This window comes from Chelonia mydas, chromosome 8, assembly GCF_015237465.2.
Source record: "Chelonia mydas isolate rCheMyd1 chromosome 8, rCheMyd1.pri.v2, whole genome shotgun sequence".
In the NCBI taxonomy this organism is placed as follows: Eukaryota; Metazoa; Chordata; order Testudines; family Cheloniidae; genus Chelonia; species Chelonia mydas.
The window spans coordinates 98,913,206-98,933,647 of record NC_057854.1 but is presented as its reverse complement, the minus strand read 5'-3'; the positions used below and the strand labels follow the sequence as shown (position 1 = coordinate 98,933,647).

The following is a 20,442-nucleotide window of genomic DNA, read 5'->3' as shown; positions in this document are numbered from 1 at the left end:
ACTTCCAGCCATTGAATCGTGTCAGACCTTTCTCTGCTAGATTGATGATCCCATCATTAAATATTTGTTCCCCATCTGTGTACTTTTAGACTGTAATCAAGTCACCTCTTAACCTTCTCTTTGTTAAACTAAATGGATTGAGTTCTTGGAGTCTATGACTATAAGGCATATTTTTCTAATCCTTTAATCATTCTTGTGAACGCTCTCCAATTTATCAACATCATTCTTGAATTCTGGACACCAGAAATGGACATAGGATTCCAGCAACGGTTTCATCAGTGCCAAATACAGAGGTAAAATAACTTCTGTACTCCTACTCAAGATTCCTGGCAGTCCTCGAGATGCTAGACCTTACCATTCCATTACTTGTATTACAACTGTAACTCCCCAGCATGGATTAACATCGTGGGTTTCATCCGTAAAGCATAAGCAAATACAACTAGAGCTAAAGGAGCAGCTTCTCCAGCTAGTAACAATAGCAAGCAGTTACCTTCTGAGAACTAGTTATTACAGGAGGACATGATACACACAAGCAATAGATTATATTCTTGAACATTTGTTGTGTTCTATGCTTATGGATTAGCACTCTGGCCTTTGACCCGGCCAGTCCACCTGTGTTCTTGCTATCATAACCAGAGTCATTCCCTTGTCCCTCGTGTTCCCACTAGGTTTTGTTTTCCGCATATTTCTTCAGCTCCGCATTCTAGTCAGAATTTGAAAGTGCTAAAATGGCACCATTGAGGCACTCCCTTGTTGTGTTACCCATCTAGATCTGAAGCTGAAATACAAGAATTCTCATCGTTCTCCTGGCTTTGCTACATAAAACGCTCACTGCAAATCTTGTCGGACACACCCATTACTCTGTTCAAAGTGAATATGCTCCCAAGGCTGATGGTTTTGTCGCTCAAAACAAAATACACCCTTTTCTCACCTCGTTGGTTGTGAGCCAGATTATATATATCACAGGATCATAGAACTGTAGAGCTGAAAGGGACCTCAAGAGACCATCTAGTCCACCAGCTCTCAAACTTTAGCAACCTGAGGACCCCCATTTTGATTTAAAAAATCTTCCGGACATCCAAGCCCCCTGCTCAGCCCCAGGCCCTGCCCCCACTCCACCCCTTCCCCCAAGACCCCACCCACACCCCACCTCTTCCCTCCCCCGCTCCATCCCTGCCCTTCCTCTTTCCCACCTCTTTCTGCCCCCTCCTCAGAGCGTGCCACCTCCCCCTCCTTCCCTATTTCCTATTAATTTTTTCTATTATTTCCTATTACTGGCAATTTTTAAATCAAGATTAGATGCTTTTTCTCAAAAATCAGCTCTAGGAATTATTTTTGGAGACATCTGATGGCCTATAAAGAACAGCTGTTCCGTGGTGTGCAGGAGGCACTGGGAAGGAAGGGGGAGGAGTTGATCAGCAGTCCGCGGACCCCAATTTGAGAAACCCTGATCTAGTCTATCCCCACATGCTGAGGTAGGATTAAATAAATCTAGGCCATCCCTGATAGGTGTTTGTCTAACCTGTACTGAAAAACCTCCATTGACAGATTCCACAACCTCTCTCTGTAATTTGTTTCAGGGCTTAACAACCCTTATAGCTAGGAAGTTTTTTACTAATATCTAACCTAAATCTCCCTTGCTGCAAATTAAGCTGAATACTTCTTGTGCTACCTTCAGAGGAAATGGAAAACAATTGATCCATGTTCTCTTTATAACCACACCACCACTTTTTAGCTACCAAGCTTGCTTCCTTCTTTTAGAGTTGGCAATAAGGGTATGATACACAGAAGTGCTAGTAAGAACACTGCACTTTGTCACCATGATCCCAATCATACGACTGGGTCCTGGAAATAAATATCAATATCCCTATTGCATGACAGGGCTCGGCATTCTTCCACACCGGAGATGACTTACCAAATGAAACCAAAATGAAAAATAAAGCAAAAAACCACCAACCCACAATAATAAACCACAGACTCATTCTAACTACTGTCTCTGAAACTCAGTGACTTCCTGATCACATGGCCATTACTTATTTTTCCCGAAAAGAAACCCGTTCAGCCACTGAGGAGTATCTGTCACCTGGGTTTGCGGCTTCTGGTGTTTTTCATGGTCAGCAATGGGGAAAGTGTGTAAATACCATTCTGGAAAGCCCTAAGAAACAGAGAACCAGTGTCCACCTTGATTTTCTTTAGGCATCTTCTGGGCTGCCTTTAGGAGGGATCGTGGGGGGAGGGGGTGTTGATGCTGTATGACCTTGATGCAATTGACATAACTGTTATATTGGAAGGTTGCCTGATACTTTGTTTCAAATGTAACACTCTCTCTCACTTGCAGTGGGGATAACTCTATTGAATATTTATTGGAGTATTTCTTCCAGTCTAACTGTGTGCTATATAGCTCTTTTAGAGCTACAAAGGGTTAAAACAGCTGGTTAGAGGCATGTATTAATGCCCAGGGACAAGCAGCTTGCTAGATGCGAACACCGAGGGGTTTTTTGTCCATGTGCCCATGAGTCTCCAAACTGGGTGATGCTACAAAGCTCTGTGATAGTCTAAAACTGCTAAGTATGGATTCTGTGAATCATCTGTCAAGAGTTTTGTTTCATCCAGGTCTTTGCTATTTGTACTTACTGTCCTGTTAACCAGTGTTGACTGGGCATACCAAGGGCTTGAGCTGGTGCGCGTCAAGTGATGTATCAAAGAGAACTGCAGAGCCATGCATGAACTATGGCCATGACTGGTGCCTTGACTCATCTAGAATCCCGGAGTGAGCAAACCACAATTTACAATGGGTTATGACGTCACTGCTTGGTGTGTTGCACAGCAGCTCAATTAAAAGCCATTGTAATCCCCTAATAAAAGAATATTTCTAGTGTAATAAAAATTAACCTATGCCAGGTTTGATCCTGTGCCTTGGATCAAGGGCAGACAGGAATCTCAAGTAGTTCTGGAGGTTCTTTTGCATTCTTCTTCCAGCGATCACACTTGAATCTTTTCTCTTCAGTGACAGCATCTACGCGTGGCCAGAACAGGACATCTGTGGCTCAGCTCTTACACTTCTCAATACCCAACCCCTGATCCCGGATAACCTGAAACTTAAAATGTTCAAAACCAGTATCTGGGCGGAATTGAGTGGCCAGGGCTTGTCTCTGCTTTCGCTCGAATTCATGGCAATAAATGGCTAAGGGCTTTGTACATTAAATTTCTCGTCAGCTTGTCCAATCATAATTAACACCCAGTGAGCGCTCCAAGTAGTCAGTTTATTTTTCAGAAGGGCCCTTATATATTAAGATATAGAGCTCTATTCCATTACCAGGACAAGAACCAGTGTGAATGCTGCAGCTAAATTATTCAATTTCGAGAGAAAGACTTTCAGATGCAAAGACGTTAAAGGCTCATGTCTCTCTGGACACCCTGCTTCACTGAGAATGAAATGAATGCCTTTACAAGCATGTTTGAGTTATGTACTGTACAGTATGTCTCGTTTCACAGCCAAGCCACTTGAGTTAATAATGAAAAACCTCTTTGGCCTCATACAATTAGCTGGGTAAAGAGCCAGTCAGCATAGCAGGCAGTAAGTCACTGCCACAAACCAAACGCACAGCCAGACGACAGCACAAATCCAGGAACACTCCTGCCCTGAGCCTTTCAATTCTCCTCTCAGACAAAAGGGTGAGTTATTCCAAGATGGTTTAACTTGCCTAATTTGACTTCCTGGTACTTACATAACTGCCTTAAACAAACAAACTGTGACATTGTGCTCTACATTTGGAATTTAAAAAAACATTTGAGGAACTCACTTAATATAGATTTAAGATGGGACATTGTTTGGAGCGGCAAGGAAGACACTGGTTACTAGCAATTGACCTCTTAAGCGCCAGCCGGCTATGCCCACTTGGGATACCTCCTTGCCTAGGGCACTGCACCTTAGATTTTGAAGTCCCTGCTCCTCCACAGGTTTCCTGTGTGACCTTGGGCAAGTCACTTAGTCTCTCTGTGGCTCAGTTCCCCATCTGGACAATGAGGCTAATAGCATGCCCCTACCTCACAGGAGCATTGTGAGGATACATCAAAGATGGTGAGGTGCTCAGGTACTACAGCAATGGGGTTTATATAAGTCCTTTTGGTAAATATTAGGTCAGACCTACCAGACATGCTGGGGTGGGTGGGTTCTTGGTGCCACTATCTGGTTGTGGCCTGTGGGCATACAGGACACAAAAGGGGATTAATCTCATCTAGACTATGTCTGAAGGAACCGCCAGAGTCACAGTTTAACACCAGCCTAAATCACTGTAAGAGAATATAATCTTGGCAAATGGTGCCAGCCTGCCAACCCCGCAGACCGAGTCCTTCTCTTAGCCATAGAACAGGCACAGCAGGAGTCAGAACAATGCAAAACCCATTGGCACCGTCCCACCAACATAACTGAATCTGGATCTAGAGAGATGGCATCACATCAAAGATGGTAGCTCAGTCTCCAAGGCCCACTGAGTCCTTGCTCGCTCGCTCTCAAGAATGCCAGCATAGGTACTGATAAGCACCTGTCATTTTTGTTGATGTCAAGACCTATTTTAGTGGGCGCTCAGCTGAGACAACCAATTCATCCCACAAACCGACCAAGCAGTCATCAAATGGTAACAAGATTTTTGTCCCTTGAACTGATGTCATACTAGAAATCTAGCATTGGGAAGCTTCAAATCCCATTACCAACCTATTCTCCAAAGCCACTCCTTTGAGAAAAAGCCAGCCTACTTGTGTTCAAAATCATCCTCCCATAGAGCCAGATGCATGCCCCATTCCCTTGGACATACATCAGAACTCTGGAGGGGATTTTCATTACTGAGCAGTGAAACTGGCAAAGAAAAAACTAACCTCAAACTCATAGTTCTTTGTGACAACAAACTATCACAGTTCTCTGGAACACACCATATGAAGCAGACGTGACTTCAGAATAATTCTGGCTACAATACAGGACTAGTAGCCTGATTTTCCATTGGGTCTGTTTCTAGACAAGCTGTTTTATTACTCGTTTCTTGAAACTGTTCTTGAAAAAGTCCTTCTCTAAGTCTGATTTCCATTCTACTCAGTAAGGTGGGGAAGAGAAATCAAGCCCTGCTCTTTCATATTTAACCCTGCTAAGTGATTAAATGTTATAATAAGCAGTTAGCATAGTTATCTCGTCAACGTTTGTCCTTTTTGTGGTATCCCAGAAAACACAAAAGACTACTAGAACCAGAAGTCAACTGCACTTTAGTCAATAATTCCTGCTGACCACACCATGCAACTCAATTCATGGACTGTATCCTCACCTGTAAACTGAAACAGCTCCACTTAGATCAGTAGAACCATACTGATATGTACTGGATGGGAATCTGGCCCAGTGACTCCAAGTACATTTGACTAGTGGAATAAAATTCACTATCTTGATTGTTTTAACATTGTAAAGCAGCGACAGGCCAGAAAATACAGAGGCTGTCAGTAACTCAGCTATGTTTCTCGAGTCTCGTTTTTCTCACTCCGCTTGCTGACTTTGCATCTTCTTTATACTGAGAGCGTTGTATTGGCCTAATATTGAATAGATATCTTCATCGCTGTTATATTGTCACCTGTAATAGGAAATGTCCACGGAAAAAAATCAAAAAGGAAACAAAAATGTCTTAGTGGCAGAAAGCATACTGCAAGTTATCAGTATCAGTTAGCAACCCTGGTTGCTAACAAATGTGGTAAGTCATTAGGCTGGTTATAAGCATTAATGCAGTTTCTAAAATATTGGCAATATGCAGTCAAGATATAAAATCTTTAAATAAGGAAATATTCTCCCCTTTGTTACTAATAATAGCAAGCTAACTTATGCAAATGGAAAGATCTTTAAAAATCAACCTATTGACCATTTGTTTACTTTTTTGCACTTCACTGCACATGAAACTAGCCTGGTCAGTTTCACTTTGTTTGTAGACAGTTTCTTTTTCTAGTTTTCATGAACTGTGGGTAATTTTGTCCCTTACAGGAACCCCAGTACAACAGCGGTGGGCACAGTAGAAGAACCTGGATAGAGAGGTACTGGGAGAAAGATTAAACAACTAGATAACAATTAGAATCAGGTGAACAAATCTATGTTGGTATGGCAAACATTTTGGCCAGGATACTCAAAAGTGACTGATGATTTTAGGTGCTTCAGTTTTTGGGTGTTCAAGTGGAGACACCTGGGAGGGGGTCTGATTTTCAGAGTTTGGGGCTCAGCACTTTCTGAAGATCAAGTCTCCAGATGGGCCCGCCAAAATGAAGTCACCTGAGCTCACTGGTCTCTTGAAAATCCTAGCCTTTGTTTCCATATTTTTGTTAACAAAAAATAGAAAAGAAAATGAGAAGTAAGAAAAATCTCCCTCATTTCCACTTCAGGGGAAGGCTAGCCCAGTAGTTAGGGCTCACTCCTAGAACTGGGAAAACCAGGTTCAATTCTGTACTCTGCAACAGACTTCCTGTGTGACCTTGGGCAAATCATTTAGTATCTCTGTGCCTCAGCTCCCCATCTGCAAAATGGGGATAATAACACTGCCCCACAAAGGTGTTGTGAAGTTACAACATTTTGTTGAAACTGAGGCATTCATATACTATTGCAATAGGGGCCAGATAAGTAGGTAAATAGACATTTATTTAATCCCTTCTATGTTTGACCATGCATATTCCCTGGGGTTTTCCATCTGGCTTTTCTCAGGCAAACCTTGCCATGCCAGCCTGTCCCTCCTGCCTCCACACAGACTCTAAAGGAGGTTTTTGAGGGAGTAAGAACTGCGGGATTTGGCCCATAATAAATGGAAGGTTGGCTCACTCCCTACACATACAGGATGCTCTCCTGGGTCCAAAGAAGTCAATTGCAAAACTCCCATTGCCTTCAGGTGTTCAGGTGAAGGTTGTCTGTAGGGATGCATTAACAGGAAATCAATAAACAAATATATTTTAAAAGTTACCCTAAAGTTACCCAGAATATCAGAATTTAAAGAAATTAACTCAGGTAATGGACATGTATGTCTTGGAGAATGGGGTGTTTAAGCCCATGTTAAATCAGTCTTATAATGGGAGATTTGAAGAAGATGTAAAAGATTTCTATTCATTTATATAAAAAATATTTGTGCTGATGGATTTACGCAATTCAAACAACGTGCAGTGGTGCCATCCCAAAGTGCCAAACATAGGGTTTTAATTTACAGACGTTAGCAGCTTCCATTTATATCACGTTATGATAATGAAATGACTTGCAACAGAAACTTTTTTCCAAGGACCTCATAGAAACATAGACGCTCTAAAGAGTGGAAATGCAAATGTTAAAGAACATGGTTAGAATAACTGAAATGACTGAAATGAACCTTTGATTTACACATGCTCACATCTGAGCTTCTGGACCAGGTTCCGTTTGCAGAGGCATCAGCAATGGTGTTTATAACTTTGTAAGGATTCAGAATATTGTTAGATGTGATCCTCAATGAGCAGAGCAGGAGTAGCAGCTGCAATACATACTTGAACACTAGAGGGAGCAGAGGATGGAAATCCAAAGAAGAAGAAGACGGCAGAACTGTATTTGTTGAGTTTGTGTAACCCCTTGATGAGTATGTGTTACGGGTCCTCCTCTGTGCCAAATCTGAGTCCCATTTACAGAGTTGTGTCTCTTTAGCTCAAGCTGTAGCACCTCATGCCTTTAGCTCTGGAGTCACTAATTTAATCCCCAGTGTGGTGGCCATCACGCTTGTAGAAAGAACCTTAGCTCTACCAGTTGCTCCCATCCTTTAATAAATGTCTTCTCACAATGTGATCCTTAGAAGGTTTGGAGGTTCAGGAAAGCCACCCGACATTTTGGATGGGGTTACAAAAGCTTATCCATAACTCTTAGGTCTGAAAACCTAGCCTGGAAATAAATAGCACGGAGGACGGGCTCAGAAGTGAGATTTCTGATACTTCCTCCTTCTGGTTGCCTCTCTACCTTTGTATCAGCTTAGGCGCTATCGTGACTAGAGCCTGGAAGTACAAAGGCTCACGGAAATTAAAATAAAGAGGGTCTGCCAACTTCTTCAACTTCAGCAAAGTTTGTTGTAAACTTAAACCAAGGTGCAGGAGGTTTTATCTTACTCAGTCGCATGGCCCATCCATCTCTACAGCTAATATACTGTATTTTCATTCATCCCTTTCGATTTCAGTCTTATGATGAGCTTGGCTTTTTTTCAAACATTTTAGGCCAAGATTTTCAAAGGTAACTAATGATGCTGAATACCCTACTTGTCACATGTTCAAGGGGCCTGGTTTTCAGCAGAAGGGGGCTGGCTCAAACAGAGGTCCCTTTAAAGTCTCTCGGGTTGGGAAGTCAGAAACTGAGGCACCCAAAATCACTGGTCACCTTTGAAATTGTTCTTAAATGGTGTGTGTGTGTGTAATCAATCCTCATGCTGTCAAATGGCATCTCTGTGTGTATAATCAGTCCTTACACTGTAACACGGGGTTTGTGTGTGTGTACAGTGTGCGTGTGAGAGAGAAATCAGAAATGTCATGACAGCCCTTGTCAAAGCATGCAATAAAGCCAATAGACAGACAGGATAAATCCTACCTATTTATTAAATCTGGGCGTGGATTAACCAATATTTCTCCTTCACATGGCTCATTGTCTGTGGTTGTTAAAGAAAGCGAAGAGGTTAACGATGGAGGGATTGGAACCTGAAGTGCATTACAGGGGAAGCCTGTTCTGCCGTCTACAGCACAGTATATCACTCTGAAGTTCCCAGCTCTGCCTTGCCAAGAGCTCTGCTGCAGACCCCAGTCCCAGCGGGAGCACAAAGTGAATTAGTGCCCTTGCTTAAGATCATTTCAGTACAGGAACCACTGACCAGCCGGAATGATGTGGGTTGGCTTTATAATGTAGACTGCTATGCACCAGGGACTGAGGGAAGACCGTTAAAGATTTCACTGAGGGCTGGAGGTTGAACTGTACTTGAATTGAGGTTCTTAAGGTCTAAACACAACACTGTGTTTAGAGTCCTAACCTCCCTTAAAATCAGTGGAAGTTAGGAGCTGATGTACCTTTGTGGATCTGGGCCCATATCCCCAGTGTGGCATGCAGCTGGGGGGAGGGGTCATTTCCCCAGGTGCCTTTACTCCAGTGGGTGAAGTAATGCTCTTTGCAAAATCCTGTCACCTGATCCCCATGCACTGTTGCACAGTCAGGCTCTGGGAAACAGGGCTCAGGGTTGTACAGCAGGGCATGCCTGCCTCCCCCTTACACAGCAGAATTATACCATTTCTTCTCCCAAGGGGCCCTCTCCAGACACAGAGGATTTTTAATTATGTGTATTGCAGTAGCAGTCCCAGTCAAGGAACAGGACCCTAACGCACTAGGCACTGCACAAACAGAATGAAAAGCCGGTCCCTGCCCCAATGAGCATGCTTCCCAAATAAGAGGGTGGATACATTTCCCCCCTTCCTGGATGTGCAGTTTTAAAAACAAGAGTTGCCTCCTGCAACAGTCGGTGGCATCGCTGGCCTCCAGAATAGATCAGGGATTGCAGTGCAATTGTAAGTATCACAGAGGAAAGTGGACTCTGGAGTGGTCAGAAAAAGCCTTTCAGTTCCCATTCAACAGAGCGACGTGCCATCTAACAAGGTGGCCTGTCTCTGCAGAGCACACTGTGTTTCCATGGCATGCCACTGTGCCTCTAACATATCACCCAGTGCTGATGGATCGGTCTGATGCATTTCAGTATTCAACTGCACAAATGGGAGACCGTTCTGTCTGGCTACAGCAAAGTCTCCCTTGATCGAGAGCACTATTTCAGAGGGACGCTGATGAGTTATTTTAGGCCAGAGATTTGCCAACGGGGCTAAGCACAAGAGAATGTGAGGCTCATTATGTTCCCCTTCCCAATCTGACACCAGAGAAAGAGTCTGTAGCTTAACCTCTCTGCAGCTGCTAGCCCTGGAGAAGAAGCCATAGCTTCTTCATGCCATGCTGTGTGACGTGTTAGGGCCACTGGCTCTGCATAATGGTGCCTCCAGTCGCTCTTCTGGTCTCCTTTTCCCCATGCTGGCTTGGGGCAGCCAAACTTCATGGCACACAGACGATATAACTGGCTCCTCCCCCCGCTATCTGTCTAGGCACTTCTACACCAATCAGAACCTTGTGCATCCTAAGCACAAGGATCAGCGCACCATTGTACTGGGTGCCGTGAAAACACATGCAGAACCAATCCCTGCCCTGAAGTGTTGGCAAACTGAGACCCTGATCCTACCAATGGATCCGCTAATCAAGACCCCTCAGATATGAAGGGATCCACCCCAGCAAATGTGACTGCAGGACAGGGGCTTATGAACGAGAAACTGGATATGAGTAAACAGTGTGCCCTTGTTGCCAAGAAGGCCAGTGGCATAGTGAGCTGCATTAGTAGGAGCATTGCCAGCAGATCGAGGGAAGTGATTATTCCCCTCTATTCGGCACTGGTGAGGCCACACCTGGAGTATTGCGTCCAGTTTTTGTCCCCCCACTACAGAAGGGATGTGGACAAATTGGAGAGAGTCCAGCGGAGGGCAACGAAAATGATTAGGGGGCTGGGGCACATGACTTACGAGGAGAGGCTTAGAGAACTGGGGTTATTTAGTCTGCAGAAGAGAAAAGTGAGGGGGGATTTAATAGCAGCCTTCAACTACCTGAAAGGGGGTTCGAAAGAGGATGGAGCTCAGCTGTTCTCAGTGGTGGCAGATGACAGAACAAGGAGCAATGGTCTCAAGTTGCAGTGGGGGAGGTCTCGGTTGGATATTTGGAAACACTATTTCACTAGGAGGCTAGTGAAGCACTGGAATGGGTTACCTAGGGAGGCGGTGGAACCTCCATCCTTAGAGGTTTTTAAGGCCAGGCTTGACAAAGCCTTGGCTGGGATGATTTAGTTGGTGTTGGTCCTGCTTTGAGCAGGGGTTTGGACTAGATGACCTCCTCTTCCAACCCTAATATTCTATTCTAACCCAAGCGATATGTGAAGGTTTGTGGGAGTTGGTAAAGTGGTACAACCAAGTATATACAATTAGTTATATACATCTGCAATTGAATAGCAATACTGCAGATTAATTGCCAATTGCTCCACAAGCTGTCTTTAACTGGCTGACTTTTTCTTTTATAGGCATGATGCCAGAGCTGGATGCAAAAGAAAGATCTCAAGGAGGAAAACAGCATGGCCCTAGAGATCCGTATGAAAAGTAAATTTGATTTTAAAAATCTTTCAGGTTTTGATAACTTGGGGTATAACTATTAGTAGCAAACTATTGATTTCTTTTTCAAGTACATATGTTTATCTTAAACAGTTGCCCAGCGCAGGTTTTAAAGTGACTCCATCTCGAGAGCTCTTTTCAGAATACAGACAATACAGAATAATTTTAATTTTTCTTTGTTCCTTATCATTATAAATTTTATAGCGCTGGCTGGGAAATTACACCCCCACACACACACAGACACACACACCTGAGAAATTCAGGTTTTCTTCAAAAAATAAAACAGACTAAAACATTTATTTGGGGGGGAAGAACCTTTGGCAAAGGTAGACCAAAAATCTTCTGGTATTCAGCCACCAATATCTGAAATATTTAGGGCTTTTGTCTTTACTGTTGTTGAAAAAAAAATTGAGAGATAAAAATAGCTTGTCAAAATCCCAGTTTCCCAACCACCCTACCCCGCCCCCCAAAAAAAGTAAAAAGCTTTTTCATCAATAAAATTTTGTCCAGTTCTAAAATTTTTAACTTTCATCTGTTTTTTTTTAAACTGGGCCAGGTCCTCAGTTGGTGTAAACTGGCATCGCTCCACTGAAATCAGAGCTACAGCAATTTGTACCATCTGAAGAGTATGGCCCTTGTAGATGCAAAAATATTTAATCATTTTTAAAAAGGCAGGGGAGGAATGCTGGGTGTACAAAAATATTGCCCTGTCTGTATATTAATATTTCATGTGGTTCTGCTATTCAGAGCCCAGCGTAAAGAGTGCAGATAGATGTCACCAGCCAAACATGATGGACCACCCATAGTCCTTTTATTAAACAGCACTTGTACTCTCTGTAATCCTATCAATAGCGTAATCAGAGCTGCCATGTCCCAGAGTTTGATGGAACAGCAGGACCTGGGAAATGAAGACTGACTTTGTTAACAAAGTCATTTCTCCCACTTCATTCTGACTCTCCTTGGTGGGAAATAGGAAAACAATGTTTATTTGTGCAAAGAGTAAGGCGGAAGAGAAATAAAAGGAAGAGAATAGCTAAGTGTGATGTTTAATCTGACACTATCTAGAGCTCCTTTCTTCGAGGCTGTCTCTGAGCCAATCAATTACAGTTTGATATTACGTCTCTCATTTAATTTATCCCACCATATCTTGCAGTGATACAATCTAGATAATAATCAGATTCAGGACTAAGTAGGAAAACCTAGATATCTTGAGGATAATGAACACAGCCTTCGTTCAATCAGTGTTATTTCCCACGTATGGATAGGTTTAAAATCATCAGGACAACACTGGGTGTTTAGCAAGGCTACTTTGCAAACAGGAAGCATAGTAACGAAAGGCTTTGCCACCAACTGAATGTGGATTAACTGTGTGGACAAAGAACTAGTGATGGGAGATGAAAGAGAGTGAAGTGGATAATATATAGGAACGAATTAGAGGGAGGGAGTAAATACCTTCTTGGCAATCATGCTGGGTTCCCTGTCTAGAAACAGGACTGAACAGCGAAGTTGCAAATCTTCCCCTGGAATCAGGGGTGCTCAGATACAGGGGTGAAATCCTGGCTCCGTTGAAGTCAATGGCAACAGTCCCATTTGTTTTAATGGACACCTGATTTCACCCAGGTCCCCTAACAGAGTTAGGAGCCGGCTGCAAAGTTCAGATCCAAATCTGGAGGTGAAGTTCCCCAAATTTCAGTGTGATCAGGTGTGGGGTCGGCCCACGTCTACCCAAAATCAAACAGGTACTTTCGCTTCGTGGAAAGCCCTTGTTATAACTATATTGGAGCTTTTAGATAGTGGGGTCCCAAGAGCACCGGGAGATATTGCTCCTTCTAGAGCTCCAGGAAGCATTATCCTCTCTCTCACCCCATGGAACATTTGTGGGCAAATCACGTCTGCTCCCATTGGTATTCATGTGACTGCCTTTCCTCCTCCCTTGCCATAGAATGTCCTAATCTGGGACTAGGAGCCTAAAAACTAGAGATGGGCCTGAACTGGCACTGCAGATTCCACGCAACTCCACAAGACATGGGTGAGTTCAAAATATGGATGTGAAGCAGGACCTGAGCTTGGAGATTCAGGGCAGTGTCTGTTAAGAACTCAGGCCCAGATCCTCAAAGGGATTTAGGCACCAAACCTTTGAGCTATTTCCCAAAAACTTCACTCTTCATCAAAGCTACTAAGATGGATCCATATTGTTCTGATCTGTTCTGAATCGGAATCCAAACTTTCCCAATGCTGGAATATGAGGTTCTGACCCACCTTTACTTATCACACGTGGATTTAGAAACCTTTACCACCAAGTGATGCACTGTGTTGTTTGCTAGTGCTGGTACTTACTAATATCCAGGGCCCGACCCTGCATTTCTTGGGTAACCAAAACTCTCACTGAAGTCACTAGGAGTTGTGGGTGCTTGTAAACACTAGATTGGGTCCCTCTCAATCTCAAGAACACTTAGAAAGCAATTAAGATCAGTGGTAAAGCTGCCATATATCAGCCACATGGTCTCCATATATCAGCAGGGAATACTGTACAGAAGTTCCAGGCAGAATGGAGGCTCAGACTACAAATGTTATATTGCCAAGGTATCCGATGAAGTGAGCTGTAGCTCACGAAAGCTTATGCTCAAATAAATTTGTTAGTCTCTAAGGTGCCACAAGTCCTCCTTTTCTTAATGGGAAAATGATAGACCACATTTTCAAAGAAGAAGTGAGTTACATTGTACACCTTAATTTTCTCATCTGATAAAACAATTCACAAATTGAAAGAACTCTGGGCATGGAACATTCCTGGTTAACAATGCAAAACCCTCCCGTTTCTTTAAGAAACAATAAAAAACCAAGTACAACGGGGTGATCACTTCTTGATTTTCCCCTCCTCATGGTATCAGATTAACGGATTTGGTGTACAAAGTCCTAAACAAAATTTTCAGTAACACAAAGCTGCCTTTCATATGGGGGGATGGCAGCGGGGGGGAAAGGGGGATGTCATCAGGGAGGAAGCAAATGACTATTTTTTAAAACTTACTAAGGGAAACATGCTGGATTTTTCCCTGGAAAACAAAAGCATAGAGATGTTTAAATGAGGCACAATCACAAGACATGATTTCCAAATATTCTTATATATTATATGCAATATTAGAGTAATGCTGAAAGCAGGTAAGAAGTGCTGATGCCCTTAGCAGATATGGGAGTGTAATTTAGCACAGATGTTCTCAAACCACACACACAGAGTGGAATATAAGAACTGGTCAATTTCTGATTTCCATTTTTAGTACGTTTAATTATGTGTGTCTTACAGAAGGCTCCAAGATTTAGAATTAAGAGGAGAAACCTAGTTATAGGAACCCGCTCCTCTCAATTAGCACAGTAATACCCCAAGCAGTGAGACTGCTAGACAGAGTGATAACATTACAAATTACTACCGCCAAACAATTTGCCAAGTGCCAGAATGTATTCACCTTAAAGGAAGCAAGTAAAGAGCTATCTGGTTTGTTTTACTTAATTTTGTCTCATGTTGTTTTGACAGCCACCTTTCCAGAAGTGGCGTCAAGCTAAGAAAAATAATATTTTTAAAGTTACTCTTTAACGGTGACCTGTTTTCATAGTAATGTCACCAATCCATAATAATCAAAACCTAACATTTTGTTAATAAAAATCAGAATTTTCCACAAAATTCCCCTTTACTGTCTATAAAACAACTCCTTTACTAAATAGGTAATAGTCCTGATTTCTTTTTTTTTAAAGGAAGGGGGATTCTATGTACACATTAAAAACTAATGACCAAAAGGAAAATAAGTTGATTTCTCATCCCCTGAGTACTATGGTAAGAACATTTCTTTGCAATTCTCTTTCCCGCACACACACAAAAATGTGTAATATGATTCACATTTAAAAGGCTTCCAAGTGTAGGTTTTTAACTAAGGTCTTTCATGTGTTTTATTTTAAGTACCATTTGACCTACTCCAGCCAACTAGGATTGGATCAATATTGGGAGGATACCGTGGTTAATTATTTAGACTTTGGTTTTAAAGAAGTATGTGGTCAACAAAAAAGAAAAGGCAGTTAACTCTTTGAGGGAAAGGGAGAAGCAAATTCCTTGTCAAAAAACACAGATGTCTGTAGTTTTAGAAATAAGAATTTTTTAACAACTAAAACTATATTTTCCATGCTCTCAGACTCCAGGCTCTCAGAGATTTGCTGTGGGGACTCTATATACTCTGTGTACACGCTTACAACTGGGAACATTAAAGGAATTTATTTTTGCTAAAAGAAAAAAAAAAGTGATTTTCCCCTGTAAAGCAAAACCCCCATTAGATCTTTGGAAAATGCATCACTTGGTGGCAATTTCTCCACTTAAAGGGTCACTGAGGATTTTTTTTTCAAATAAGGACAGCAGGGTAGGACAGGAAATAGTTGCACTAACAGTAACGACAGAAGCCGGTTAAAAAAATGATGCATTGTAATTGTAAGTTATGGTCTTCTCTGGAATATTTCCCCCTCCCACTCTTTTTGCTCATTTTCAGAATTTCCAGTATGTCTAATTTGACAGTTTCACAAAGCAACGTCAAGATCTGTGAATGTATTACTGCTAGTCCACTAAAATGAAATAGATCCTGGCTTGAAATCTGGTTTAGAAAGCTGAATCTACGCACAGAAAGAGACATTCTGGATTCAAGCTACACCAACACTTGCTCCTTAATCTGTCCTTCACTTTCCAAGCTTTACCTCCTCTTCACAGCCCTCCCCCGCCCCCTTGCAAATTCAAGAAATGAAAATTCAACTTATCTCAATACACAACAGCTTATATGAAAGTCCATTTCTTTAGACGTGGAATAATAAAGTAAGAACACCTAAGCAGTTTGCGTAACATTAAACACACTGAAAATGACATTAAAACTCCCCCCACGCAGTTAGTCCACATTTTTACTTCTGAGTTGCAGGGAATGAGAGGATGGTGTTAAAAACTTTTTACCAAGTTGCTGGAGAAATTACATACTAGGTTTGACACATTCCCTTGCAAATTACAAACTTGTAGACACCACATCTCGGTGCCTCTGGCTCCCTAATATCGCATGCAGTAGAGAGCGAGAGTGTATGTGTGCGCACATTTGTGTTGTGGTGGCTATCCCGTGCACACACAGAGGGAAAGAGTCACCTCTGCAGATACACAGCACCATCAGTGTTATGTCACTTGATCGCTGCGTTGGGTTGCTGAGGGCCTGCTCTAAAGGCCGTCGCAGCCTCAGTGGGCTTTGGCTCATGCTTTGTCTTCCTGAGCTCCCTTACCCTGGCGCTGGTCAGTTTCCCTTCCTCCTCCCCCCACTGGGATGGGCAGAGAAGCCCAGGGGCCCAAGCCCCCCTTACCTGGGAGAAGTTGAGCCCATTCAGTGGGTGGCACTGCTCTTCCACCCTCTCCACAGCTCCTGTCCTCTTCTTCATCCGCTCAGCCTCCTGGGCCAGGTAGAGGTCTAGCACCGGCACCCCTCGGGAGCGGATGTCCGTCTCAGTCAGGGAGTTGACCATCAGCATCACCCAGACGGGCCTCTTGCGCTCCCAGTTGCCAGCAATGGCATTGAAGAGGTAGTCGGCATACAGCCCCTTGCCCCGCTGGTCTGGGGTCATCCAGTGTGGCAGCATCAGCTTGACGTACTCCAGGTGCCGCTTGAGGCGGCGGTAGAGTTCCCGGGGCAGCACGTCCTGCAGGTTCTCGCCGTGGGGCAGCAGCTGGCAGCTGGCCAGGCCTGAGATGGTGTAGGGATCAGTGAGGTCCAGTTCGAAGTACACGCTGGAGCTGGCCTGGAACGCTGCCTTGGAGTTCTCGGGGATGAAGTCCCACACCCGCGTATAGGGCACGTGGATGGTACCAAACAGGTAGGCCGGGGGGTCCCGGCGAATGGTCCACAAGAAGGAGTTTAGCTCTCCCTGCTGGGGATGGGGGAGAGACAGTCAGAGAGCCAGCCCGTTTTGGGGACGAGGCTCAGGGCCAGCAAAACAACAGGACAGCATGTGAGAGAGAGAGAGAGAGAATTTTATATACAGCAACTCTGCTGCACACACTATACCTACAATGCACATTGTGGATAACACACAGCCTCAGTAGAGATGTCTGTGAGATACACACCGAAACGGTCTATCTCCATAAATCCATACGCAACACAAATAAACCACACATAAACTGTCTCCGTATGTATGGGCACACAAACACACACTCCAGGCATATGCACACCGAGCCGCTATAAAACACAAGGCCAGATAAAATACAGTCCCTGTGCGTGTACCTACGTGAATAAGAAATCTTGTCATGTGCATTGATCCTTGGTATAACTCAACTCTAGTCTGTGACTGACTGTAGTGTGTGTGCAGTGCACACCCAAAACATTGGTTCTGTCTCCATGTGAGTGATGAACTGTGGGTTGTGTAACTTATGTGGTTCTGGGCGAATTAATAACTTGTTGGCTAGTTACGAGTAAGCAAGTGCCCTGATTTGAGAAATACAGTTCAAGTTCAAAGTGGCCCTGAAAGGAATCCAGCCTTAAAATTAGTAAGTGAACACTCCCTGCGGCCAATAAAAGAAGGTTTAGAGTACAGCCGTGTTAGTCTGTATCCGCAAAAAGAACAGGAGGATTTGTGGCGCTTTAGAGACTGACAAATTCATTAGAGCATAAGCTTTCGTGGGCTGCAGCCCACTTCATCGGATGCATAGAATGGAACATATAGTCAGAAGATAGATAGATACATACAGAGAAGGTGGAAAGAAGGCTAACGCTATTAGAGTCCATCCTATGTTGGCTATAACAACGCTTATCCAATTAGCAAACCCAGCTTATGGGATTTCCGCTTTAAAATCTAACTGGCACCTTGGCAAATTCAGAAAAGTGGATCCCTTTTCAGTAACTGTACTGATCTATGTTTCTATAGCTATATATACACGTCCCTGCACAATTAGCATGTAACCACACAGATAAATGTGGTGATGGCTAGACCCCCATGAAATATATATGCAGAAGCTATATGTGCCCCTATCTACACACAGTGCTCAGGGGAGGCAGTGTGTAGATATGGAAAGACATATGCAGAAACTGTATTTAATGTGCGTGTATCTACCCCCATGTATAAACTCTCCCCACAGGAGGTGCATGCTCCCACGCAGCGGGGTACGCTCACAGCCATGCGCCCATACCCATGCGCCCTGCCTCTCTAGAGGCACTGCCCGGTGCGTGTGGAGATGCAGCCGGACGAGCTCTCTGCACAGGGGCGCTGGACGTGTGGATCCAGCCAGGCAGGCAGAGGGAAAGTGACCCCCTTGGGCTGGCGGGATCAGACCCACCCCATAGCTTTGCCCTGGAGCAGCCGCAGTCCAGCCCCGTCTCCCTGCAGGGCTCCTTGGGGAGAAAGCGCCTGGCAGCTGGCATGCCCTGTGCAAACTGGGCAACCCCCCTGTCCCCCTTGAGCCAAGCCCCGCAGCCGCCCCCTGGTCCATCAGAGGAGAGGGAGGCAAACAGGGCTGGGATGGGAATGTCTCCATGCCCTGGCAGGGGGAACTGATTGGGGCGGGGAGGGTAGAAAGCAGCAATTAACCCCTTCCCCCCTCCCCCCGCCGGCACCTGGAGGAGAATGGCAGGCAGAGGGCCAGTCCCCCCCCACTGCGGGTCGTCTGGTCGTTCCTGGGGCTTGGGCGTGAAGCCGGAGCGCAGGGCGCGGGCTGGGGCGAGGGGAAGCCGCTCACCGATCGGGGCAGCTCACATGGCCCGGGGTCCGTCTGCTTCCTCCTGGATGTCGCGCCTGGCAGGATCCCCCCGAAGATGAAGTAGAGCAGCGCCAGGGTGGGTTGCATCCTGCCTCTCCCCAGCTGAGCCTTCCCTGGTGGCTCTTCGGGGTCTCAATCGCCCCCCCGCCCCCGGCCCCGTCCTTGCCCCGGTCTGGTTATTCAGACAAACTTCGCCCGTCCCGTCCGCAGGCGACAAGTGCAGAGCAGGAGCCGGCGCCCGGAGCCCCCCTCTCTGCTCAGGGCCTGTCAGAGGGGGAAAGGCTGCTCCGAGGATGCGCCCGGCTCTGCGGCGGAGCCCCAGCCTCCGCCATGCTCTGTTTGCAGACCGCAGGAGCCACTTCTGAGCTGGCCGGAGCAGCTTTTCGGCGCTGGGGAAAGGAGGTGGGAGAGCAAAAGGAGCTTTCCAGGAGGGGGGCTTGGAGCCTCGCTGGTGAGGATGGAGCTGGGGACGGCTATTTGAACAGGCACAGGAAGGCGGGTACTGATCTGCATGTCAATATCACAGACACACACACACACGCAGCGAGGAGGCAAAAACTTACAGCAACTTCCAACTTTCCCAAACTTTTTTTTTTTTTTTTTTTTTGATGCGCCGCAGGGAGGAGCTGCCGCCACTAGAGGGCGCCTGTTTCTCAATCATCTCACCAGCCGACGCTGAAGGCTCAGTCCATAGGCAGCTTCACCCTGCCGGCAAAGGGACCGGTTTGATCAGCCCGCTGGTTTCCTCGGTTCAGTGCCTCAGTTGTCCCGATTTTCACCTGCAGCTGGACGGGGCGAGAATGGGGGTTAAACACTCTGAACATGCAGCTGCAAGGTACCCTCTCAATTAGCGGTTCCTTTTGAAAGGTGAGTTTCTTCTTAAATCGTTGCCAAACTTTCCAGGGCCTCTCCTCGTTGCTACAGAAGAAGAAATATGCCCCCCCCCCCTTTCAGTTTTATTTCTTAATCTGAGCAGGGTCACATGCAGGTGTTTGTAGAATTCACTATCCCCGAGTGTGTTTGCCTTCAGTCCTTCTCTCCAAACAACTGTAAAAAATGACCATATGCCCTTCCTTCCCACCCCTGAATCCTCCAGGCCTTCATTATAGAATCAAACCACAACTTTGTGTTCAAGCTTTTGAAACAGTTGAATGTGTATTTTCCCACGTCCATTCCCCTTGGCAGCTGCCTTTGCACCCCTGGGTTGGAATCGGGATATAAAGCCTCCTGAGAAAGTAGGCTTCTCTAAAGAGATCTCTGGTCCAGTTTTGCAAACTTCAGAGGCTCTGATATGACACTTCATAAGAATCTCAAAACATGTGTGGCTTGTCACCACTTGGAAGTGGCTATGTGAGAGTAGCTGGCTTCAGGCAAAATCCTAGCCCAACTAAAGTCCGTGAAAGTTTTGCCATTGACTTCAGCATGGCCAGGATTTCACGCTTAGATTCTACGCC

General features: G+C 44.8%; 1 protein-coding gene across 1 annotated transcript in view; it reads right to left on the bottom strand.

Annotated features, from left to right (window-relative positions):
- The window catches only part of TRABD2B (TraB domain containing 2B), a 407,706-nt gene extending 387,794 nt beyond the window's left edge, over positions 1 to 19,912 (bottom strand). Inside the window, exons 1-2 of the mRNA XM_037907480.2 lie at positions 18,968 to 19,912; positions 16,606 to 17,166 (exon numbers count right to left, since the gene is read on the bottom strand). Of these exons, the coding sequence (XP_037763408.1) occupies positions 16,606 to 17,166; positions 18,968 to 19,075 (669 nt within the window). The 5' untranslated portion in view covers positions 19,076 to 19,912. The remainder of the gene's footprint in view (positions 1 to 16,605; positions 17,167 to 18,967) is intronic.
- Positions 19,913 to 20,442: the final 530 nt, after the last annotated feature.